Source organism: Aythya fuligula, chromosome Z, assembly GCF_009819795.1.
Source record: "Aythya fuligula isolate bAytFul2 chromosome Z, bAytFul2.pri, whole genome shotgun sequence".
Classification (NCBI taxonomy): Eukaryota; Metazoa; Chordata; class Aves; order Anseriformes; family Anatidae; genus Aythya; species Aythya fuligula.
This window is the reverse complement of record NC_045593.1, coordinates 12779559-12805005: the sequence shown is the minus strand read 5'-3', so window position 1 is coordinate 12805005 and position 25447 is coordinate 12779559. Positions and strand designations below refer to the sequence as shown.

The window sequence follows — 25447 nt, the reverse complement described above, 5'->3', positions numbered from 1 at the left end:
GAGGGAGGTGATCGTCCTGCTCTACTCTGCTGGTGTGGCCTCACCTCGAGTACTGCGTGCAGCTCTGGGCACCACAGTACAAGAAGGACATTAAACTGTTGGAGAGTGTCCAGAGGAGGGTGACAAAGATGGTGAAGGGCCTAGTGGGGAAGATGTATGAGGAGCGGCTGAGGTCACTGGGCCTGTTCAGCCTGGAGAAGAGGAGGCTGAGGGGGGACCTCATCGCGGTCTACAACTTCTTTGTGAGGGAGAGTGGGGAGACAGGTGACCTATTCTCTGTAAACACCAGCGATAGGACCTGTGGGAATGGCGTCAAGCTGAGGCAGGGGAAGTTCCAGCTGGACACTGGGAAGGGTTTCTTCACCGAGAGGGTGGTTGCACACTGGAACAGGCTCCCCAGGGAAGCAGTCACTGCACCAAGCCTGTCTGAATTTAAGAAGTGTTTGGACTGTGCACTTAGTCACATGGTCTAAATGTTTGGGTAGACCTGTGCAGTGCTAGGAGTTGGACTTGATGATCCTCATGGATCCCTTCCAACTCGGGATATTCGATGATTCTGTGATTCTTCTTCCTGCAAGATTTCTGCGACTGTACTAAGTGCAGCCAAACGACATTATTCTTTGAAAGAACAGAACTTTCATAAGAAGTTTTGATATTACATTCCTACTTCAAGTTCATAAAAGCAAGGAAAAGTACACAAAAGTTCTCTAACATGCTAAGGAAAACCTGGCAACACAACATGGACCAACTGTTGTTAGCCACTTTTACAGATGATTATTCTGAATGGACTTTCCAGCCCATACTTCCCTATTTTTCATATTTTCCTAGATCAATGCAAAAAACAGAAGTTACCTTTGTGGCATATAAAAAACTTCACAATAGCTCCTTTATACCACTTATTACTTGTATAATAAGTATAAAAATACTTATAAAACTACATTAAGGCATAAGACCAAGTTAGAACATTTTATAAAAACAGTCCTATGATTAGAGGTGCTCCATCACTTTGCTTCTCCGCATCTTCACTACACGCAGCGTGTCCATCATGTCCACCATGCACGATCATAAGCTACTAGGGGTTCTCAGTGTCAATCTACATTTGATGCCCCAAATCTCATGGTTCTTTTTAGTGCCAACAGTTGGCCTTGCAATAGTTGTAAAATGTGAACAATTGATCTTCATGTCAGGAAGCGTTTCTCTGAGGAGCTGTAGGGAGCTATCAGTCACTATTCCAAATACCTGAAGAGTCTTTAATGTTGGAATTTCACCAAGTTCTCTAGAAAGAGAGCAGTAAGAAATTGATTATTAACCTAAAAGCATATTTTGCAGTCTGTACCCAAACTACATGAATGTACTTATATTAATATTTTAGAAATAAGATCATTATTTGAGATAAATGTCCTTTCCTATTTTTTTTTAAATCACATATTCAGTTGAAACATTTTCTGTACTAATAATTCATGAAATAAGTTGGATGAATTGTGGTAAGACACTGGCACAGGCTGCCCAGAGAAGCTGTGGATGCCTCATCCTTGGAAGTGCTCAAGGCCAGGTTGGATGGAGCACTGAGCAAACTGGTGTAGTGGAACGTGCTCCTTCTCATGGCAGGGGGGTTGGAACTGGGTGATCTTTAAGGTCCCTTCCTGCCCAAACATTCTATGATTCTATGAAATGGCTTCTTGCTGTTCTCCATCTCATGAAAATAGACTGGTTCCTCTCATTCTACTGGAATTAAATACTTAGAACAAGTAGAAGGAATTGCCCCATATAAAGTTTCAGGATGTGGCTCGGAGCACACAAGTCTCTACTTTCTAGCAGTCTCTGACTGGTGATATTTATCTAAGTAGCCAGTCCTGGTTTGTTTTACTTCATGCTAAACTTTGGAATAAACTCTGAGTTAACTCCAAACTTGTCTGGCATTTGCTGCTCCACCTGGATGCATACAAGACTATGGGGCCTGATGTGGTTCATCCCAGGGTGTTCAGACAGCTGGCTGATATCATCACAGGACCTCTCTCACTTATTTTTCAACTGCTTTGGGAATCTGGAGAGGTCCCAGTTGGCTGGAAGTTGGCAAATGGGGTCCCAGTTTTCAAGAAGGGCAAGAAAGAAGTTCCTGGCAATTACAGGTTTGCCAGTCTCACTTCAGTGCCTGCTAAGGTTATGGAGAAGATTATCCTTGGAGTTATTGAAAGACACCTGAAGGACAACGCAGTCATTGGTAACAGCAAACATGGGCTCACAAGGCAAAGGTCATGGCAAACTTAATGTCCTTCTATGACAAGATCACCCAGCTAGTTCACCAAAGCAAGCCAGTTGATGTAATTTTTCTGGTTTCAGTAAAGCTTTTGATACTCTCACAGTATCCTGGACAAAATGACCAGAACACTTAGATAAAAGCATAATAAGATTGGTGTACCATTAGTTGATGGGTTGGGCCCTAAGGATTCTTGTAAATGGGGTTACATCAGGCTGGTGACCTGTCACTAGTGAGGTTCCCAAGTGCTCCATTTTAGGACCAGTCCTCTTCAATGTATTCATAAATGATTTGAAGGTTTTTTGAGAAAGTTCGCAGATGACACCAAATTGGGTGGAGCTGTTGACTCTGTTGAGCGTGGGGAGGCCCTGCAGAGAGATCTGGACAAACCAGAGAGCTGGGCAAACACCAACAATACGAAGTTTAACAAGGGCAAGTGCCAGATTCTAATCCTGGGAAGGGGAAACCCTGGTTATAGGTAGAGTCTGGGGGATGAAATGCTGGAGATCAGCCCTACAGAAAGGGATCTGGGGGTTCTGGTCAACATCAAGTTGAACATGAACCAGCAGCGTGCTCTGGCAGCCAGGAGGGCCAACTGCACCCTAGTATGGCATTGCTAGATGGTCAAGGGAAGGGACTGTACTGCTCTGCTCTGCGCTGGTGTGGCCTTACCTCCAGTATCGCGTGTGGTTTGGGTGTCACAGTATAAGAATGACATAAAACCGTTAGAGAGTGTCCAAAGGAGGGCTACAGAGAGGGTGAAGGGTCCAGAGTATGGGAAAAGCTGAGGTCCCTTGGTTTGCTCAGCCCTGAGCAGAGCAGGCTGAGGGGAGGCCTCATGGCGGCCTGCAGCTCCCTCACGAGGGGAGCGGAGGGGCAGGCGCTGAGCTCTGCTCTCTGGGGACAGCGACAGGGCCCGAGGGAACAGCATGGAGCTGGGACAGGGGAGGGTCAGGCTGGGGGTTAGGGAAAGGTTCTGCACCCAGAGGGTGGTTGGGCACTGGGACAGGCTCCCCAGGGCAGTGGGCACAGCACCGAGCTGCTGGAGTTCAGGAAGCATTTGGACAACGCCCTCAGACATATGGCCAGATTTTTGGGTTGTCTTTTGGGGACTCTGGAGTAGAACTCTATGATTCTCGTGGGTCCCTTCTAACTCAGATATTCTATGATTTTATGACAGCTACCAGCAGAACAGAAAAAGTTCTTCAGATTCTGAGTCTTGTTCCTCTCACAACCTCTTTCTTCTGCTCGAGCACAGGGTATTCCTCACAAGATAGTTAGAGAAGGGAGTGAGGAGAAGCAGTGCAAACCATTTTAAAGCAGTAGAATGCTGTGTTCCTATACATCCATTATTATTAAGGACTGAGCCTGGTTCCGAAGTGCCCTGTTTGTCACAAAATCCCAAAGGAAAGAACCACAGGCCTGTGCACCAAGAAAAGCTGGGCAATAAGAGGCTGTGGATTATTGCCCTGTCTAACAGTGAGAAAACTGCATCCTACAAGACTCTCAGGTCAAAAGATAGCCTTGTACTTGAGGGTGTATTCTTTAAGACCCAAAACAGGATAAAGATGGATAGATTTAATAACAAAACACAGGAAAAAAGAAAAAAAAAAAGACACAAGGACACAACTCCAAGCTGTGTTTCAGTGGCAACCAATAACTGGTAGGTGCATGCAAAAGCAAAGGAATACACAGATTCTGACACTGGTCAGCAAGTACTCTGCACTCTGTTAAGTCTTGTAAAGGAAAGTTATGCACAGCTGCGTAAAGCCTAATATTGACACTAACACTGGTCATTGTCAGGACTGGAACCTCACAAGAAGTTCCAGCAGTATAAGGGGAGACACGATGCACGTGCTGAGCAGCAAGTTCCAGTAGTACAGTCTGACACCATGGAAAGATTATCTCAGATACCTTTGGTTCCAGTCTGTATTCTCAAATGTACGTGATCTAGTAGTCAGGTTCTTTTTTAAGATAAGGAACTAAGTTCCTTAATAAGGAACTAAGTTCCTTATTCCGAATTTAATTAATCCTACCAGCAAGCTTTTCAAACAATACTTGCAATTCCTAGGCTGAAAAAAAAGCAAGTTTAAATTAATTTATCCTCTCTGAAGAGCAAACCAAAGCCATTAAGAGATTACTTACACTAAGGCAGCAGGTGATATTTGGTAGCATCGGCTAAGACACAGATGTTGTAGAAATATGAGTTGATGAAAATACTGGAAGCACTCAGGCTTCAACATCACACTGTCACTGTATATGAGAACACATGAATTAGAAGTTGTCCTTTAAGTATAAAGCAGCAGTAAATTTGCTATCTCTAGAATTCAGGCTGAGAAATTTAATGAATATCAAGTTGTTTTTCTACCACTGAGATATTTTTTCCTTAAAACAAAGTATCTTATTTCTAAAGTGTGTGTTGGATTCTGCCCTTCACTGAAGTGCAAGTGAAGCAGCAGCTGCTCTGCAGGTACACGTTCTGCAGCAGAAGTCACACCATGAAAAGGCACTTTACACATTAAGATTTCAAAGATTGTAACTGACTAGGTCAAAATATAACTTTTATTAAACGGTTCTAAGGCCATGTCAGAGCTGAATGAAATACTCACAAGGGTACCAAGCTCGTAAGCTTTGTATGCCTAAATGCTTCCTTCTGTTCTACCTATTGACTGCTTCACTTGTTAGCTAACAAATCCTTTAAATATGTAACTTTTACACTAAGGGAACAAAATCTTTAAGTTAGTTACCCGCTCCAGTTTAAGCAGGTAGTAGATCTTTTGTAGGTTTAGCCTAGAAAGCATTTTTGTGTGTGCAACCCTACTCAACTACGCATTATTGCTATACAGTTACTGCACAGCAATACCATTAGCAATCCCCCAAACCCTACGGACATAAGGACTAGCTGCACGGGACTTCTTACCTTAGATCTAAATGGACAAGAGAAGGACATCTTTCCACCAACGTTTTAACATCTGAAAAGAGGTCACACAGTCAGCTCATCTTTCAGTAATAAGACACACATGCTTTATAAAGCATACACATTTCCGTTTATGCAGCTATTAGCAAGTAAATAGTTAATGTTGATTGTTGAGATTATTTGCCTTCCAAATCAATTGATATCTGTAGGACATTATGTCATGGTGAAACTTAAGTAATTATGTCTGTACTTTTCTGGATGATGCCTTCAGCAGCCACAACAGCAGAAGCCTTAATTTAAGAAGACTCCAAAAATTAAGTTTCTTCCCACAATATCTGAAAGGCTGATTCACAGGAGAACATCAGATCCACTGTGTCCTGCCTATAGGACTTCAGAATTTCAAGCTACACCTTTCAATTGAGCTTCCATTTAACCATTTTTAAATTCAGAAGACAAATTATTTCGCTCCTCATGGTTAAGCCAGTGACATGAGTAAGAGTCTCTGACAATGAGAACATCAAGCTACACAGAGCAAAAAATCAGTCTTGGTGAATATTTCCAGTACCTACAAAGGAAGCCAACCAGAAGAAGATATAAAGCCTGCTGCTTTATCCCTTAGTGGGATAAAGGTTTGTCATGCTGCTATTTACCTGATATTTGTAGATTCTGTCTGTATCCACTTAAATTTAGTTGGGTTACTTTTGAAGTAACGTGATTGACTGCTGCTTTGACATGGGTGGCTGTAAAGTCACACCAGGACAAGTTTAGCTCCTCCAACCTATACAAAAAATGAATAAAGAGCTGTTTGGAAGAACAACTGAAATACAAGGTTTTTTGTCTTACAAGTATTACCTGTATACTTGTAAGACATTATATACTTATGTATAAATACCAAAACTCAAACTGTAATACACCTACAACCAAAGCTACTATATTAATGAATACAAATTTCACCATGGCAATAATTAAACACTGGAGCAGGTTGCCCAAAGAGGCTATGAATTCTGTGTTTGGAGGTTTTCAAGACCCAGCTAAAGAAATTCCTCATCAGCAGGGCCACTGATTAATTTAGACCCTGCTCTGGGCAAAGAGTTGAAGTGATCTCCCAAGCCCACTTCCAGACAGAACGATTCTCTAATATTGTAGGAAATGAGACACTCTTTTCATCTTGCTTTTGGTTGGTGACCTGAATCTATTCCCACTGAACAGATGTTCACATTGAGAGGAGAAAAAGCCTTTTGCTATTGACTATTAGCATTGGTCAGGTGACCAATTACTTTTAATTAGCATAAAATACTTTATAATTTTATATTAGCATGGGCCAGGTTGTGACCTTAACTCGACTACATGCTTGATTACCTATAGTCCATCACCACTCAGGGACAAAGTATTTGTTTTGTGTTTAGCTGCTGTGGATGTAACCCAATGACAAATGCACAGCAAACAGCACAGCCAGAGCCTGTCAACTGTTACGTAATGAAAAAAAAAATGTTAAAAGAAATTAAAAGCCTTCCCTCCCCCAAAGTATCACTGAAGAACACACAGTGACAAAGCCAACAAATGCGGTACTGTCATAGAAAGATCAGGTTTGCCATCTGCTGTGCACTGTGCAGACTGCCTTTATCTAAGGAGCTCGTGATCCATGCAATCAGACCAAGCAACAGAAGCATTGTCTACCCATGAGAGGCAGAGAATGACTAAGGTTTTGTCTGTCCACTATCTTGCTGCAATTTGATTAAAACCATGGTTTTGCAGAAGCAAAAATGAAGTAGATTGTCCAACATCTCACAGGAAGTCAGTGAAGATCAGGGTGTAAAACCCAGACCTACGGGAGCACAATTCAGCAACTTCCTGCCAGCAGATGGTTTAGTCTCTGCAACTTCATAAACTGAAGGATTATTCTACCACGGATGGAAGGGCACAATGTTTTCTGCCATTTATGCTGTACTCTGATTGCAAAGGCAGCTCTCAGACTACACTTTTCTGAAAACACACGCTTTCACACTTTGTGAGGATGACTTACTGCTTTCACAGAGAAAATCAAATTTCCTTGATAATCAAATGGATGCAAGTGGGTTTTCAAAACCAACAAGACATCCTTTAAGAATGATTAAGGAAAAACACATAACTACTGATGTACATCTTTGCTATTAAAGAAGAAAATAACTGGATGGAAGGAAACGATTTATCTATTCAGCTAATCATCAACTGTTAGGCATTTGAGAATATAAACAGGCTCATAAAAAAGGTAGTAAGAGATGAGTACAGTTGGAATGATGATGGGAAGATAAAAAAGGATAATTTTTCTCAGGACTAACAGTAAGCAGGAATACCAAAAGCTGTATTTGTCTTACATAGAACAGCTGCTCAACATCAACTCCAGGGCTTCTGCAGAAAACCCTGAGCACCCACAGAGGTTTAGTCGTATCAAATTGGTATTCTTAGCAATGCTTCTGTAGAAGAAAAAAAAAAAAAGTCTTGGTAAAATTCAAACGTTGGAACATTGTTAGGATACGTGGTAACGTTTAAGAGCGAAGACTCCAGGCACATAATTATTTGGTAAACACACAGCACTGCATTTTTTGTAAACTGGCCTACTTAAGAATCACTAGGGATCTCAACTCCGTACCTGCTGCATCACAGAACAACTTGGAGAAGGACACATGTATATATTTATAAACAATGTTTAAAAAGAAACAATTATTTTCCACCATTTCCTGTGGTATCTCATTAAACAAACACCACAGCTTATTTGAGATGATTGCACCTCTACAAAAGATGAAACAATAAACTCATTTCGGAAGTCACCTCTCTGCAGGATAGAGGTTATTCCAGAAAACAAACGAAAACAAACAAAACAAAAACCACACGTTTCCAAACAGTCCTCATGAATGCACTTGCTTGCAAGACTATGGCAGACATGCAGTTGGTGACACCACGAAAAAACCTTACACCCCTGTACCTGTATTTGCACACAGGACAATAAACTTCGGTAATCAGTGCCTAATTAGTACATGATTTTCAGATGCTTTTTATCCAGCATCACAAACCAAGCAATACTGGTTTATTTGCATTCTGGTATTTTTCTGGGTGCGAGGAAAGTACCAGAAAGCTCAAAAGCAGAAAGCGGGACACCCAGAGCCTCAGCCATCTGAGCTGGGCCCTGGCACCTCTGCAATCACTTGAAGCAACTGAACAGGAGGCTGACTGCACACCCGCAGTGCCTTTCCCGTTTAACTAAAAAACAGCTCATCTGCCTTGAAGAGTCTGCAGTTTTTCAGATAGTCATTGTCAGGGTCAACAAAGTAGTGAGAAATGGTGCAAAAGCATACAAAGAATCTGGTAGGAGACTTGCTGGAACCCCTTAAAATATCAAAGAATATGTATGTTAAACACCAAGCTATCTTGCGGGCACAAAAACTAGAAAATAAAAGTAGCTCTGCTGTGCAGCCTCACTGCAGCAACAGCGAAAAGACACACAAGTCCTACAGAGATAAGAAGTTTCTCTAGGTTCCCCCTACCCTGCAGAACAGAAAAAAAAACACCATAAATTCACTCACTCTTTTGGAGCGGGGTTTCCTCCTGACCTGATCTCTTGGATAGACAGGAAAGAGGATGCTTATCTAACCCATCAGCTAACTCTGGTGCCTACAATTGGTCATTTCAAAAGACTCCCACAAAGGGCAACTCTAACCGCATTCTCTCCCTTGCCTGCACAAAATAGTGTCACCAAACAGAAGTTATTTACTAAGTATTCCCAAACGTATTACTCACCTGAGGATGTCATCAGAAAGCACTAGTCCCTCCAAGCTGAGATTCTCCAGTCTTTCACACCGACAAAGAATACTCTGGAGATCTGGAACAGACACTGTGCAGTTCGACAAATCCATGTGTTGAACTCGAAGAGGTCTGAAAGAGGAGAAAGGCGGGTTACTAAAATTGCATTAAAATCCAGTTCCACAAATCCCACTTATCGTAAAATACCCGATATTCTAAAAGCATGTAGAAAATTACTATGCTTCTGTACTTTAGCTACAGACTGCTCATGTTACTAAGCTTACTGGCCCTACTGCTAAGCTACCAGCCAGAACTACTGAAACTTTATCACACTGCAAGATGTATGAGGAGTGGCTGAGGTCCCAGGGTTTGTTCATCCCTGAGCAGAGCAGGCTGAGGGGAGGCCTCATGGTGGCCTGCAGCTCCCTCACGAGGGGAGCGGAGGGGCAGGCGCTGAGCTCTGCTCTCTGGGGACAGCAACAGGACCCGAGGGAATGGCATGGAGCTGGGACAGGGGAGGGTCAGGCTGGGGGTTAGGGAAAGGTTCTGCACCCAGAGGGTGGTCGGGCACTGGGACAGGCTCCCCAGGGCAGTGGGCACAGCACCGAGCTGCTGGAGTTCAAGAAGCCTGTCGACAATGCTCTCAACAGTTTGATTTTTGGGTGGTCCTTCAGGGAGCCAGGATTTGGACTTGATGCTCCAACTTGTGGGTCCCTTCCAATGTAGGACATTCTATGATTTTATCTTTGAGGTATTTACAGGATTCATTGCAACCACTGCAAGTCTATCCTGTTGGATTTAAAGTTTTTTTTTGAGCTCACATATAAAAATGCTGAAAAGACTGACAATTTTTGGTTTGACAAGAAATAACTTGCAAGTGTATGCCTGTACTTGAAATATACCTTCAAAAATCAGACTAGCTTGGTTTTAAATAACTGACTGATGAATGCAAACCTTATTTCAACCCATTCCCACCCACTGATCAACTCTTCCACTCTTCAGATTCATGACAAATGCTACTACTGGTGGAGATGTTATAACTAAATATACACAGACAAAATGGGAATATATGAGACAGTTTCAGGATCCGGTACACAAAGAAAAGCCTTACTTCATGGTTTTAAACTGCGGATTCCCAATAGATGATCTTGGGCAGCGGAAAACAGTAACACCTGCAGGTAGCAACTGTCCAATTACTCCTGGCAGCAGATTTCTACAAGTCAGATCAAGGGTCTGCCAGAGAAATTCATCAAACCTAAGGAGCAGAGTTTTACTCATTAGTTAGCAAGGAAGGGTCAGAACTGTGAGTAGAACCATACAAAGTCTTCACTGCCACAAAAGACTGAGAGGAGGGAAAGTCATTTAATAAAATTTAATACGACTAAACTATTTGAGTTGGTTTTGATTACATATACTTCTAATCCACATACAGAATAAATTGAATTACATACGAATAGGCATGATTAAAACCAAATAATTTATCAATATGTGGAAGCAAACAAAGTTCTTAGCGCTGCATGACGATAAGTAATACTTACGAGAGACAATGCCATCTCTTACAAATCATGGAAACTTTCAGCAGGTCGTTTAGAGGCAAATATGCAAAGATTGCCAATAGCAGTTCATCTGGAAGTGCATCCCAAGAAACACCTTTAGGGAAAGAGTGAACACATTCTAATTAAGGCTGGCTTATTTTTGCCTGCTAATCAGATGCCTCCTTTGGCTTGGTTGTCAGACGCAGCACTGCTGTCTGTCTGTCTCTGGGCTGTACATACATCACTACTCAGAACCCTTTCAGCTCTTCATTGAAGAAGGACCCTTTAGGAAACAAGAGCATCTCGACCACTTCCTTTGTATTCTAAGGCCTGTACGCTTCCTCAAATGCAGGAGAGGTATGACAAGTCTACAAGGTCACCTCAGAAATAAAGAACTGAACTCGTCTCCTTTATTTCCCCTACTGAAACACCCACCCTTGCTATACACATCAGGCTCCCAGAAGGGGGCCCAAGGTGAGGTGTACATTTGCACGGTACCCAAAGCAGGCAGGCAGCACAAAGTGCTCTTTGAAACACCCACACTGACTGCCACCCCCCATGAACTGTATGCAAGGCTGTGGTGCAATTCTGACTTGTAAGGAGCTGATGCGGAGCTCCAGAAGGCGCTGCTGTTCACCTGGGAAAGCTTTCTGGATTGTGGTGCTCACGAACAGCTTCCTGTGACCCACCACTCGCCCTCACTTCAAACAGGGGCCACCTGAGGACACTCCCGCCGTTCACACAGCAGCCTTGTGTCTGCACGGAGCTCTCTAGCTTGCACTAGGTAGTGGTGACAGGCTGAAAACCCATTTTGATACCAGGGGGAGGCCCAGGAGCCTCACACCCCGTGCCTGCAGCCCTCTGGCAGGGTCCCGAGCAGCGCCCACGGCTCAGCTCCAACAGGACGGGTACAGCTGCTGCCCCTCCACCTCCCTTCATGGGTGCAGACGTGCAAACCCACATCCTTCACTCTCCAGGGCTCAGCCTCTCGTTTCTGAGAAGTTTATGCGAAAATATCGAGCCCCTGGCTTCAGGATCAGAGCAGGGGCGGCAGCACGGGCTTTGTAGGCGGCGGTGCCAGCCGTGCGGGTTACCTGGCTCTGCCTCTCGCAGCAGCCGAGGCCTGCGCACGATGACGAAGTCCTTCTCCTTCTCCTTCACCTTCTGCTTCTTGTGCGGGGAGCAGGCGGCCACCAGCAGCTCCTGCGGGGTGTTCTCGCTGCCCAGCCGCTCCTTCCTCAGCACCGACACCCCCATGCCCGACAGCAGCTCCGCCGTCCTGCCCGACTCCCAGTCCCAGGCGAAGCCGGACGAGACGTTGCTGCCGGAGCTGGGGATCTCCTGAAGATGTTTCCTGAGGGAAGAGGGGAAAAAAAAAAATAAAAAAAAAATAAATAAAATAAAAAGAGAAAATAAAAGAACAAAAAGAAAAGGAGCCGCACCGCCAGCCCGCCGCGGGCGTCCGCCTCAGCGCGGTTCCCGCCGCCTCCCTCAGCCCCGCGCGCGCCGCCCGCGCCCCGCGAGCACGCGGCGCCCGCCCGCACCTCTGCATGGCGGCGGCGGGAGCGGGAGCGGCACCAGCAGCAGCAGCAGCAGCGGCGGCGGCGGCGGGAGCCGCGGCAGGACAATGTTGCTCCCGCCACAGGCGCGCGCGGCGCCCCGCCGCAAAGCCTCTCGGGAGTTGTAGTCCGGCGGCGCCTCTCTTGCGCCCGCCTCCCTCCCCTCGGGGCGGGGGCCGATGACGACAAGGCCGAAACGACGACAGCGACCAGGAGGAGGAGGAGGAGGAGGAGGAAGAGGAGGGATGGTGGCGGCGACAGCAGCAGCAGCAGCAGCAGCAGCAGCAGCAGCAGCAGCAGGGCCCGGGGGTTGGTGAGGGGGAAATGTCGGCCGGCTCGCTGCCCGCAGCGGCCCTGAGGCGTCTCCTGTGAGGAGGGCGGCGACTGAGGCGGTGAGGGGACGGGGAGAGGGGAAGGGGGAGAGGAAGGGAGAGGAGAAGGGAAGGGAGAGGAGAAGGAAAGAGGAAAAGAAGAGGAAGGGAGAGGGAAGAGGAAAGATGAAAGGAAGGGGAAGAGGGAGGGGAGGGGAAGGGAAGGGAGGGGAAGGGAAGGGAACAGGCATTGGAAGGAAGGGAGGGGAGGGGAAGGGAACAGGCACTGCAATCAGCATCTCCATTTTTATCAATTAATCTCCTTTCCTCCTCTTTTTTTTCAGGGCCCCCGAGCACCTGTGTTATGAGCACGCATCGGAGTGTTTGCGGAGCGTCTCAGGGCCGTGCCCTGCAGGTCAGTGAGCGCACGCTCCCGTCAGGCTGCCCTTCCTGTAGCAAGGCCATTCCCGACGCTGTCCTTAGGCTTTCTGAACGAACAACGTATTCTGAAATTTTGAGGGATGGAGGCCCGAATTCTGGGCGCTGAGTCAGCAGCTCGCTTGTCAATGCCACCCGTTGTGCAGTCGGTGGTGGCAGGGAGAGGTGCCTGCAAAGGCAGGGGTGGGAGTGAAACGCGTGGCAAATCGTGCACAGCTGCTTGGTTGGGTGTCATCAGTGGGGCGACTCAAATGGGCAGTCACGTAATCTTTGAACAGAACGAGTGGCAACCGGTGCTGTTTTTAACTACAGCTACGGAACGGTGATTTACTGCTTGCTCAAGGAGGTAATCAAATGAAGGAGAGTGGGTTTTTTCAGTTTAAAAAAAAATAGAAGCTGGTTGTATTTAATCCTCTGTTCAGCAGCATCTCTGCCATTTGTCAATCCTTTTAATTTCACAGGAAATTGAAAGGAGAGGAATTTGCTGAAAGGGGTAAAGTTCAATTATTATTTTTTTAAAGTTCTGGATTTCCAAATAGTGTGTTTGTCTTACGGCAATGTTAGGGTTGTAATCATGTGACTGACCTCTTGCTGATGGACACCTGTTTTGTGTGAGAACAGTCGTCTGGCACTCCGGGTAGCAATTTCTGTTTGTTTTTTTTTTTTTTCTTTTTTTGTATTCATATTGCAACTGTACAGCTTTCATTTCTTCTTCAATTTTAGTTCCTCCATGCAGATTGTCTTCTTCAATATGTTTTTTTTCCAGAGTGTTCCCCTTAACTCTATGAAAGTATCAGACTTTGTGGTACTTACTATTCTTTATTAGTGTGAGACAGTGCCAAGTAAGTGAATAAACTTCCCCTGTATTTGTGCTCCTGGTCCTTGCTTGCTATTGACCACAAAAATCTTTATCTTCCCTAATAGAGCATTTTTCTTATACCACCTGGTTTCACAACAAATCAGAGAATACTGCCACTTTGAATGGACTCAGTGCAGTATTATATTTTATTGTCATTAGCTGTTACAAAACGTTTTTTCTCCCACAGTGTTTAAAAGCAACAATTAAATGTTTAATCATTTTCATTATTTTTTACATTTCAATATACTAGTGGTGTAGTATTACTATGGTAATACTAATTAAATACCAGTCAGTACATAGTCTGACTAGAGTTTCTTAGAAGAACAAAGCTATGTAGAATATCTTTTCTTGATTCACCTCAGAGGTTGTTTCTCTCAATTAGTGCAATCAAGTAGCTGGTGTCCTGGTTTCAGTTAGGACAGAGTTAATTTTCTTCCTAGTAGCTGGTAGAATGCTATGTTTTGGCTTAGGATGAGAAGAGTGCTGATAACACCCCGATGTTCTAATTGTTGCAGAGCAGTGCTTATACTGAGCCAAGGACGTCTCAGCTTCTTGCTCCGTCCTGCAAACGGGCAGGCTGGGGGTGCAGCAGGAGCTGCGAGGGGACAGACCCAGGACAGGTGACCCAAACTAGCCCAAGGGGTATTCCATACCATCTGGGGTCATGCTGAACAGTATATAGGAGTGGCTAGCTGGGGGACTGGGGCTGGCTGCTCAGGGTTAGGCAGGGCATCGGTCAGCGGGTGGTGAGCAATTGCGTTGTGCATCACTTGTTTGTACACATTATTATTAGTAGTACTATTATCATCATTGTTATTATTATTATTGTTGTTGTTAGTATTTTCCTGTCTTAATAAACTGTCTTTATCTCAACTCACAGGCTTCACTTTCCCATTTCTCTCCCCCATCCCAGAGAGGGAGGGCGGAGGGTGAGTGAACGGCTATGTGGTGTTTAGCTGCCGACTGGGTTAAACCACGGCATCTGGTCAGTTCTCTTTGGCAGCTCGTGGATAGTTTATTTCTTTAGATTTTCATCTAAAATTTTCTTTCTTTTCTAAAATCTTTCTTTAGATTTTCATCTAAATTTTTAGAGTTTTCTCTTTGTGCTAAGATTTAGAAGTACTTTCTTCATCTGTCTGTTGACTGCTTATAAATTCCCTATGCTGCAAAGGTTACTGTAGAATATGGAAGTTGGACGAAAACAACACAAAAAAACAAAAAGCAACATGCTAAGCAAACTTGAGCGTGAAGATGTCTGAAGGGATTATTTTTAAATGTGGCTTGACCTCTTGTTCTTCCCTTTTTATGATATCTACAATACGAGGTTAGCCCATTTTATTCTTTAAAGATGGTAGCGTCAAAATCTTAGTGTTGGGCAAAATCTTAGTGTTAGTCCAAAAAATTTAAGCATGTCTGTAAAGTCTTACTTAGGGATTCTTAACAGCATAGTTTTGCAGAGTAGGAGAAGCTTCAGAAGCATGTCACATCGTACTGGCATGGCAGATCGTACTTGTCTTTTGCAAAGGTAAATGTGCTGGAAGATATTCAGTGGAAACTTGGAGATCATTGCTCCAGAGGTGACTGTGGAACTGGCCACTGGTATTTGCTGGAGATGGCAGCTTTGGGTTTATACTTGCCCCAAAGTTGTGAATTCATATCGAGTTAGGAGATGCTGTTGCACGGATGCTTTTTTCGGTATGCTGTGGCTCTCGGTCAGTATTGTCCATTACTGTGTTTGGTATCTCTTTCATAGTTTGGTAGCCTCTTTGATGACAATTTTTTTCTGATGTAATTTTGGCATTAAAGTTTAAAATACAGAGTAAGGCAAGGAAATCTCTATCTACTTGTTTCTTCTTCAAGTGTTTTAACTGAAATATCCAAGACTTCTTAAAATGTAATTTTTTTTAATTTGGTTTGATGATCTTTACCCTATAGTATTTCAAGAAAAGCAACAAAAACAGGCTTTTTGCCCCTGGGATGGGCAAAAGCAGCAATTACATTAGTCTGCAAAATGAACAACCTGCTAGTAAAATAACCTACAAATTTTGAAAATAATAAACCTATAGTACAGTCTAATCTGGAATTTCTGATTAAAGAGGAATTGGGTGTCCATTTTAGTGAGACCAATGGCCTTTCTTCACAAATATGCATTGCTCTTTTCAGGCCTTCTTTAATGATATAATGTCAGTGTATCTCTGTTACTAAGTACAATTTCTTTGAGGTTTTATATAACATCGTAGTTTTTATTTCTGCTGTTTCATGTAGTAACCTGAGTATTTCTGCACCAGGCTGAGTAGTTAGTTCATTTGTAATGTAGATGGTCATGAGCTTGGTTAGTCTTGAGGTTGGCAAGGTAATTTAAGACTTGATGGTAGGCAGTTTCCAAGATAATTTAAGTGTGAACTGAACTCTTGATGGTGCTTGCTAAGAGTTATTAGCTGGGTTTAGACCGCACAAAATTTCATGTCCGAATTTTGAAACTTGTGTCCTGTATGGGGGTAACCAAACTCTTCCATTCATTAGATCAAAAACGTACTATTTTTGCCTGTCTCTGAAACAAAACAAGAAAATTCTAAGCATAAACAAGAGCATTGATTTCAGGAGAAAATTCTTTACAGGATTAGGAATTTCAGCCAGCTGGTAATGTGCGAGTCATGTGCTAATAGTGAGAAGCCTGTCAAAACAAAGAAATGGAGTTATGGGAAAGCAGTTTACCTTTGAGCTAACGACCAGGTTCAGAGGCAAATGCTGCTTGCCACAGAGAGGCATGCCCTGCAGTAATACATTTTAAGACCTGATACAAGTAATTCTAGTGCTATGATAATGGCAATACGGCTGTCCTATTGGGCAGAATTTTGTTTGCAATAAGAGCTCCTCTCTAGCATTGTGCTTCTTACCTTGCATTAGGCAGTTAGTGTTAGAAACTAGTTCTAATCTTTTTCTGTAAAAATTTTTGAACTGAAATTTTGAAAATGTGTATACATTGTTTCAAAACAATTTTTCATTAGTTGTAGCCTGGTAAAATCATAGTCATTCAGGTTGGAAAAGACCTCTAAGATCATCTAGTCCAACCTTTAACCTAGTCCACCCCTAAACCATGGTATTAAGTTCTACCTCTACACGTTTCTTGAAGACCTCCAGGCACAGTGACTCAGCCACTTCCCTGAGCAGCCTATTCCTCTACACAACTGCTGTACAACTTTTTTGATAAAGAAATTTCTCCTAACATCCAACCTAAACCTTCCTTGATGCAACTCGAGGCCATTTCCCCTCGTCTTGCCACTTGGTGCTCGGGAGAAGAGCCAAATCCCCACCTCACTACAGCCTCCTTTAAGGTAATTGTAAAGTACAATGAGGTCTTCCCTGAGCCTCTTCTGCAGGCTATTGAAGTCCAGCTCTCTCAGCTGCTTCTTATAAAACTCATTCTCATTCTCTAGGCCCTTCACCAGTTTTGTTGCCCTTCTCTGGACCCGCTCAAGCACCTCAATGTCCTTCTTGTAATGAGGGACCCAAAACTGAACACAGTACTCGAGGTGTGGCCTCACCAGGGCCAAGTACAGGGAGACAATCACTTCCCCAGACAATCACTGGCCACGCTATTCCTGATCCAAGCCAGGATGCTGTTGGCCACCTGAGCATGCTGGTGGCTCGTGTTCAGCCAACTCTCAACCAATACCCCCAGGTCTCTTTCCAAGGGAACTTTTCAGCCACTCTTGCCCGAGCCTTGCATTGGGGGTTGTGCCCCAGGTGCAGGACCTGGCCCTGAGCCTTGTTGAACCTCTTACAGTTGGCCTCTGCCCATGGGTCCAGCCCACACAGATTGCTCTTCAGAGCTCTCCTGCTCTCATGCAGATAAACACTCACACCTAACTTGGTGTCATTTGCAAACTTACTGAGGGTATGCCTTTCAAAACGATGCCTTTCATTTTGTGTTTTGAGATTAAAATAGGAGCCAGGTGAAGAACAGAAAAGATGTTGTTTAGTTTGATAACTAACGGAGTTGCTTTTGTCTTTGAGAAAGGTTGAAATTATGGTACAACTCAATTCCCTCTTTATTTTAGTATATTTGGTGCATGTTTATAATCTTTTTTGGATCCTATCATGGTAGAAACTGAGTGCAGCATCTTGCACAAAAGAATTTACCTTCTGTCTTGGTTGCAGCTCTTTAGGTATGACTAGTAAAACATTGTATAGCTGTGACTCATGGAGCATATGCTGTATAATTTTATTTGCATAGCACAAGGTGTGGCTATAATAGGCACCCAAAGCTACGTATGTCAGATAGCACTGGCTTAATGAAGTCAGTATGAATGGAGAATAAACACTTTTTGGTGGAATTCACTATTATACTAGAATTAGAAAAGATATTCTGTTTTCTGAGGAAACAAGAATAACACTATAGAAAGCACAAGGACTTCCTCAGAATAAGTTATGCGGAAATTAGTTAGGTATCCTGGATTCACAGTTTACAAATTGTCTGTCCAAAATGTAGTACAGGCAGATAGTAAGGGGATGCTTTGACCTCACATTAGAAATAATTAATAACTAGAATGATTCTAATTAAAATTATGAGAATAATTAAATAATTAGAAATACTAATTATACAATAAACATACAAAGATAAATAAAAGATAAAAGGTGCAGGTATGCCTTTCTTATAAGATACAAGAAGATAACTCAATCTGTTTCCAGCATATGGGATGCTCAGTGGACAACAGCTAATGGATTAAAAAGACTACTTTCACTGTTTGGAAATGAAATGCAAAAGAAGCAAATGAGGGAAGCAAATCCTTAGGGAAAAAAACACAGAATAACCATTTTCTTTACTGGAAATAAGACAACTTTCAGTTGTGCTTTCATATATATCTGCTTAAGCAGTATACTGAGAGCTTAATAAATAAGTGGTTTATTTTACCAAGTTCTGAAGGAATTGAAAAGTAAATTGAGGGAATTTTAGTCATATCCCTTCTTTTAAATATTTGAAATCCAGTGAAAAGTGAAAGCAATTAAAATTACAACAGTGAGGAAGCCATGCTAAGAAGTATTTCAGTTGAATGAAACCAGCTAAAATGGTAACCTTGATGGAAAGGCCAGAGTCTGACCAGAGAAATAAACAATTGTTATTGTTTTTTAATATATGAAGTATCTGTGATTAAAATGATACATGTAAAAAAAAAAAAAAAAAATCAATCCAGAAGCAATTTAACCATGTAACAAGTTGGTAAAATTTTCTCTTAACAGATTTGTGCTGCTCACTGGCCCTTTACTTAATGATATGCCTGTATGAATATGGTGAATATGGGCTAAGTATTTACAGCAGTCCTGACTGTAACAGAGTAAATAGATGCAGAGGAAAGAAAAATATAGCAGGTCTAATATGAAAGAACTGAGACCTGTGCTCTTCTGAAGAAGAGCAGAAGAGGAGTAGGAAGGTGAATTAATCAGCTGATATGTTGTCTCTTCCATAAAATTTCAAATCTAAAAAGAGCCATATCACAAGTACACTAATGTATATGTCACTGCATTTTTATGCTCTGTTAATTCTGAGTAGAAAATTTTAAATGCATGGTTGAGAAACGGTTCATCTTAAAAAAGCTGCTTGGTAGCTTTCTGGAAACATTCACTTTTTAACCTTTCTTTTGTCCAAAACAGTTGATTGCATCTAGAAGGGAACAAAAACAAAGGAATAGCTTTTCTTTTGGAATTCATACTAATACTAAAAATTAGGACTATAGTCTTATTAACAGACAGAAGAATTGACTTCTGGATCTTCTGGACCACAAATTAGAGTTGTTCTGCTGCGTTGCTAGAAATGACAAATTGGAATGACATCATATTTTGATTTCTGCAAAGGACTTCAAAGCACCTTGCTGAAAATCTTGTTCATCTGATCAGTGTCCTTGTGTGAAATCTTGTGTGAAGTCTGTTAGGATGTTTAAAAATGACTGACAAACAGCTCTTTTCTGCATACATATAGATATCTTAATGTAATGAAATGTTTTCTTGTGCTACAGTTCTGATCCACTTTCAGTGAGCTGCACTGCGTGGCTGGAGTTGAACCTTCAATAATGAGTGGTGCAGCTTTGGGACTTGAGATAGTATTTGTCTTTTTTCTGGCCTTATTCCTCCTTCATCGGTATGGAGACTTCAAGAAACAGCATAGACTGGTGATCGTAGCAACATTACTGGCTTGGTATCTCTGCTTTCTTATTGTGTTTATACTGCCTCTGGATGTTAGTACGGTAAGAAATTATAAGGTTTTCCATTCTGTTGTGTAAAATGTGTATTTTTTTTTTTTTGACTCTTAATTGCAGAAGATAATATCTTAAAAAGCAAATAATGTTTTCAAATAGTATCTTTTTAAACTAAACATATCACTTTTGCATGACTATTTCTCTGTTTACAGTTAATTTTGTTAATTTCATCAGTAAATGAATCTTTGAAATGTTTCAGAATTTTTATAGCATTTTTTAATCTGTTTGAACAGCATAAAAACACTTTCAATTGTTTATTTAATTGTCCTGCCGATTAAGTGTTGTTTTCAGCATTAGATAAATTGCTCCCAAATGTAAATTCAGAGGACAGGAATTATCATTAAAAATGGGACTTGTTATTTTTAGATTAACAATGTATTTTTTGCTTATCACTGATTAAAATTTTTTTTTTGTCTTTTTAGACAATTTATAATCGATGCAAGCTTGCTGTTAACTCCAGCCCGGTGGAAAGTAATGGCTCTTATGTTACTCTTGCTCCAAGGTATGAGTTGTATGTTTTCTTTGTTAGAGTATTCTTAAATAAGTATTTTATGGCTTTTTTAAAATTATAGGAGTGTACTGTGTTTTTAGGACTAATAAATAAGCGTTATTTGTGTGATGTGAAAAAAAAAGTAAGCATAGTAAGGGGGTGAGGGAAGAGAAGGTGAAGAAAAGCGCATCTGTTGGTAGGCATTTATTTGTAATAACAATAGTTCTAATTGATTAACGAAGTATTGCTATTTATTTTTTTCATGTCATCATCATTTCTTCTATTGTTAAAGTGATGTAGGGTTGTTCAAAGAGCTTCCTTCTAACTTTGCTCATCTGTCAGGAGATGCCTTGGTGAAAGCTTATATTTTCAGATCAGGAGCCTTTAAGATTATGAAGGAAAGATAATTTTACATGTCATGAATGTGGAGATTAGTAGACTTATCTTATATGCAAGCAACATATCTACTTATTATTGTAATGGCACATATAATAATTGGAGTTAGAATAGAATAGTTCAGTTGGATATTGTATCCTGGAATAGTTCAGATGATCTTCAAAGATTGAGTCCAACTCCAGACCACCTTGGGGCTAACCAGAAATAAAGCATGTTACTGAGGGCATTATCCAATTGCCTCTTGAGCACTGTCAAGCATGGGGCATCAGCCACCTCCCTAAAAAGCCTCTCTCAGTGTTTGGCCACCCTCAAGGTAAATAACATTTTCCTAATGTCCAGTCTGAACCTCCCTGGCTAGAAATTTCGCAGTTAACTAAATTGGTTGTATACTACCAAAGTAACAACGGCCTGCTTGCTCTTCTCAGGCAGGAAGGAGATCATCCCTAAAGTGTGGGGAATGTAGGTGAACGTCGGCTCCTTTTGCATGTGGCTCTTCCATCTCCGTTAGCTATTTCCACACTATGTAGATACATGCACTGTAGGACCTGTAAGATGTTTAGAACATTCAAAGTTTTGGTTATGTGTCATGTATTACCAGGTTTGTTACCCCAAAGTGGAGACTACCTGAAAGGCGTATATCAGTGGTAGAACTGTAAAATGCCAGATTGAGTGATACAACTTTTAACCTTCTATTTAAGACTACTCAGTGTGTGTTAATTAAACATAAGTAAATACATGATTTGAAGACTTAATAGCCTTTTAATTTACCTATAATTCAAGAGTATGCTGATGGGTGTTGTACTATAGCATATGACTTATCAAATAGGGATATTAACCTAATTGCATAGATACTGTTAGTGCAAGTCAGCTCTTAAAACTTTGAAATGTTTAGTCACGCAGCCTGTCATACAATGGTAATTTGATAGTTCTGAAAATATTTAGGCTATGCACATAAAAACTCACAACACAGGCTTAACTAGTTTGACTCTGGAAAACATCAATTATTTCTCAATAGATACTCCTATTAAATTGGTGATATTACCCCTTGACTCACCAATATTTCATTACCCAGATAGGTGGAGGGGGTAAAAAAAAAGTTTTAGTGTAGGTGGCCACTTTGTCACTTGCTCTCTTCTTTCTAAAAGGCTCTGAGGACTTTTTTAGGTTTCCTGAAGTAAGTGCTACCTGTCAGAAAAATACTGTCTCAACATATTAGTTCATGAAAGTCTGACTAAAGCCAACTGGGTAACAGAACAACTAATATACTTTGTTACCACTAAGTGGTGTAGGTAGTATGTGTAGGTGATGGACTCCCTAGATACTCCTGAATAATCTCCTGCACTAGCTAAAGCTGAATGGTCTTCTGTCTACAGAAAAGTTTTTTTCTTTGCATTAAGAACTCCCTGCACAGAAAGAAAAATTGAACCAGTAAATTGCTTACTAAAATTGTTCCATTCTCTTTAGTCTTCAAGCTGACTTTTAAACAACATTTATTTATTAGTCCTAAAAACACAGTACACTCCTCTATATATTTTTTTTTTTAAAAAGCCATCCTGTCCAGATACCTTATTTTTAATGGGGAGAATGCTAAATAATTTTTACATGGAAATACAGTTTATTCTTTGCTGAAGTGGTTGATGATTACCTACTTAAATAGTAGTGTATTACTATTTTGCTTTTTTCAAAGTCCATCCTTGGTAGGGGAATTTATAGAAAAAAATCTATAAAAAAATCTACACTATTGACCTTACAACTAATAATAAATTTTCTTATGTTTTTACAGCAAGCAAAAATGTTTCAAACCATGGAGTTATATTCCTGATGGAATTATGCCAATTTTCTGGCGTGTTGTGTACTGGACATCACAGTTTTTAACATGGTAAGACAAAGGAACAACAGTTGGACTGCTAAAAGTATAAATTATGTCTAACACCTGAGCAGTATATGTAATATATATATATATATATATATAAATAAAATAATATATATGATATAGTATATATATATTTGTTAGAGATGAAATTTCTCTAACAATTAGAAAAATTTGTGTAGAAAAAAATTTGTGTAGAAACTCTACACAATTAGTGTAGAGTTTTTGGTGGGGTTTTTTTTGGTGTTTCTTTTTTTGGTGTTTTTTTTTTTGGTTCTTCTCTTCAGGTCACAATTATTTACCCTTAGTTCACTTCTGTAATTGAAACTGAGCAGTTTACACAAACATTTTCATGGGGAGATTGTGTGGAAAAGATTGTATTCTAGACTACAGGACATCAAAATAATGCTATGAATAATTTGCGTAATTTCTGAATAATATTGTAAAGTATTTGGTTTTATTGGATCATACTATATAAAGCTATAGATACAGTTACAGCAAACAGATTGTGCTTTTGGTTTAGATTGATGTATGGTCTGTGATCAGCCCATCCTTGTATTATTTTTGTAGCTCAGTCAAGAAAATTGGTAGTGAGCTCTTGATTAAGAGTATTTTTTTTATTTTATTTTTTTTAATAGTAAAGCTAACCGTATTTGCTTTTATCTACAACTTTTTTTAAGGTTTACCCTCAGACTGGTACACCTAGGATAAAAACATAGCTCATTTTGTTAGAAGCATGAGAGCCTTTAACTTAAACACTCCTGTCTCAGTATCTTGCCACTGATAAGCTACTTTTTGGTATTGTTTGCTTTCTTCCTAGGATTCTGCTACCTTTTATGCAGTCCTATGCTAGGTCAGGAGGGTTCTCCATTACTGGAAAGATTAAAACTGCATTGATTGAGAATGCAATCTACTACGGCACTTACTTGCTGATTTTTGGAGCATTTTTAATATATGTTGCTGTAAACCCAAAGTTCAATTTGCAATGGTAAGAGTAATGTTGTAAGTACTTGCATGAATTCTTAAAAAAATATATGTAATAAAAAATGTAAAAGAAAAAAAGTCCAGTGTAAGCATGTTCTGAGGATAAAATATGTCTTTAAAACAAACAGTTGATCTGATTTTTGCTAGGCAGATTTTTTTTTTTTTTTTTTTTTTGGAATGGAAAGAGATAATTTGACTTTGTAGGAATTTTGTCTTGTAGCTTTCTGTTTTTTTTTTTTTGTTTGTTTGTTTTGTTTTTTTTTTTTTTTGTAAGGCAGGGGAATTGTTTTTCTATTTGCAGTGATATTTTTTTCCCTCACTGAAAATGTATTTGTGTCTCTAGTGCTGAAACTTTTTCTTAGTGCTTTCAAAACATCTTTGACAGTATTTCCTGTGTAATACTTGTGTCTACTGTAGATTCTACTTAAAGCTCATAAGATAATTTTAAAATAATTGATAGTTATAACACTGCTGATATTCTTCCATGCTAGATAGAGTAGTAAATTCTGTTACGCTGTTTTGAACTGCCTAGTTGCTTTCAACTTCTGTTTCTGAAATACTAATCCTGGGTTCTGAGGCTGTTTCTTAGAGAAATTCCAATTATGGTGTTTTGATCTCATTTTAATTACATTTGCTAAGTTCATTTCCTTTCCTAAAGGAACGTATTTTGAGAACAAATGCTTACGTCTCTCTCCAGAGAGGGTACACTTAAAAGAACATTTTGCTGTTTTCAGAAATGTGATAGGTAGGGAAAAATCATGGCAGCTTTAAATGCACCAAAGCAGCAGACTGGGCCTAGACAAGAATTACAGATGATACTGAGTTTGTTCCTGTAAATTTGGAAGCCCTCTTGGAGCACAGATACTTTAAAGTTACTTTCTTGCAGGTGGGAAGCAGGTTGTAATTTGTTTTTCTTTTTCTGTTTGTTTTGAAGGAACCAACTTCAGACTATTGGGATAGCTGCTGCAAACACATGGGGTCTCTTTCTTCTCGTGCTGCTTTTGGGCTATGGTTTGGTGGAAATTCCTCGTTCTCACTGGAATGGGGCTAAGAGGGGTTATCTTCTTATGAAGACCTATTTCAAAGCTGCCAAACTGATGACTGAAAAAGCAGATGCAGAGGAAAATTTAGAGGATGTTATGGAGGTAAGTAACCAGATTTTGCTGTGAAATAAGTGAAGGCTGCTGTTGTTCATCTCTGAATTTCCTGGTGTTATGTACTTCTTGGCAAGAAGCACAAGTAGCATGAAATTTGAAGTATCTGTAAATTAAGAAAATCATCATAGTGTGCCACTTGATAAAACTAAATGACACTTTGATAAAAATCAAAAGAGAAATAGAAGAACCTGTATCTCATGGCAACTTGATGGTCATAATTTGTTGTTTTTTTTTTTCTTTTACTGTCCCTTCTGGAGTAATATTGGTGACTAATAACATTCCAGAGTGATGCTTGAAAATCTAGTGTACAAATGATTTGCAGGAACACTAGCAAAACATATATGTCTTGCTTGTGTACTCTGCTTCCAGCGTGTTTCTGCAATCTTGGAGAATTTTTAAGTTGAATTTGCAAGACTACAGTGTGTGCCTTTTGAGAACAGAATAGATAGATCACTGGTTTTTCAAAGAGTTTCTCTTGAAAGAGACACTATTATTATTGCTTGTGTGCGTAAGCAATTGTCTTTTATGTAGTTCAAAAACAGAATGGAAATCCAACCCATTGAATTGCTCTTGCTTGCTGTACTGCTGTAATACCATGGCTTAGAAGTAATATTTCAGAAGATTTGTAGGGTAGGGTGCTAAC

The 25447-nt window shown here is 40.8% G+C and overlaps 2 protein-coding genes across 2 annotated transcripts in view; one reads left to right on the top strand and one right to left on the bottom strand.

Moving 5' to 3' along the window:
* Nucleotides 1–531: 531 nt before the first annotated feature.
* Nucleotides 532–12038, bottom strand: SKP2 (S-phase kinase associated protein 2). The gene is made up of 10 exons (XM_032205567.1): nucleotides 11929–12038; nucleotides 11581–11840; nucleotides 10490–10601; nucleotides 10063–10206; nucleotides 8949–9083; nucleotides 7529–7627; nucleotides 5825–5952; nucleotides 5178–5229; nucleotides 4403–4510; nucleotides 532–1276 (listed from the first exon to the last, which is right to left on the bottom strand). The coding sequence occupies exons 1-10, from the start codon at nucleotides 12036–12038 to the stop codon at nucleotides 1063–1065; spliced, it is 1362 nt and encodes a 453-aa protein (XP_032061458.1). The 3' UTR covers nucleotides 532–1062.
* A 294-nt stretch (nucleotides 12039–12332) lies between these two features.
* LMBRD2 (LMBR1 domain containing 2) overlaps nucleotides 12333–25447 on the top strand; it is a 32929-nt gene continuing 19814 nt past the window's right edge. The window contains exons 1-7 of the mRNA XM_032206144.1: nucleotides 12333–12437; nucleotides 12701–12771; nucleotides 19668–19895; nucleotides 20330–20409; nucleotides 22577–22672; nucleotides 23484–23651; nucleotides 24582–24792. Of these exons, the coding sequence (XP_032062035.1) occupies nucleotides 19722–19895; nucleotides 20330–20409; nucleotides 22577–22672; nucleotides 23484–23651; nucleotides 24582–24792 (729 nt within the window). The 5' untranslated portion in view covers nucleotides 12333–12437; nucleotides 12701–12771; nucleotides 19668–19721. The remainder of the gene's footprint in view (nucleotides 12438–12700; nucleotides 12772–19667; nucleotides 19896–20329; nucleotides 20410–22576; nucleotides 22673–23483; nucleotides 23652–24581; nucleotides 24793–25447) is intronic.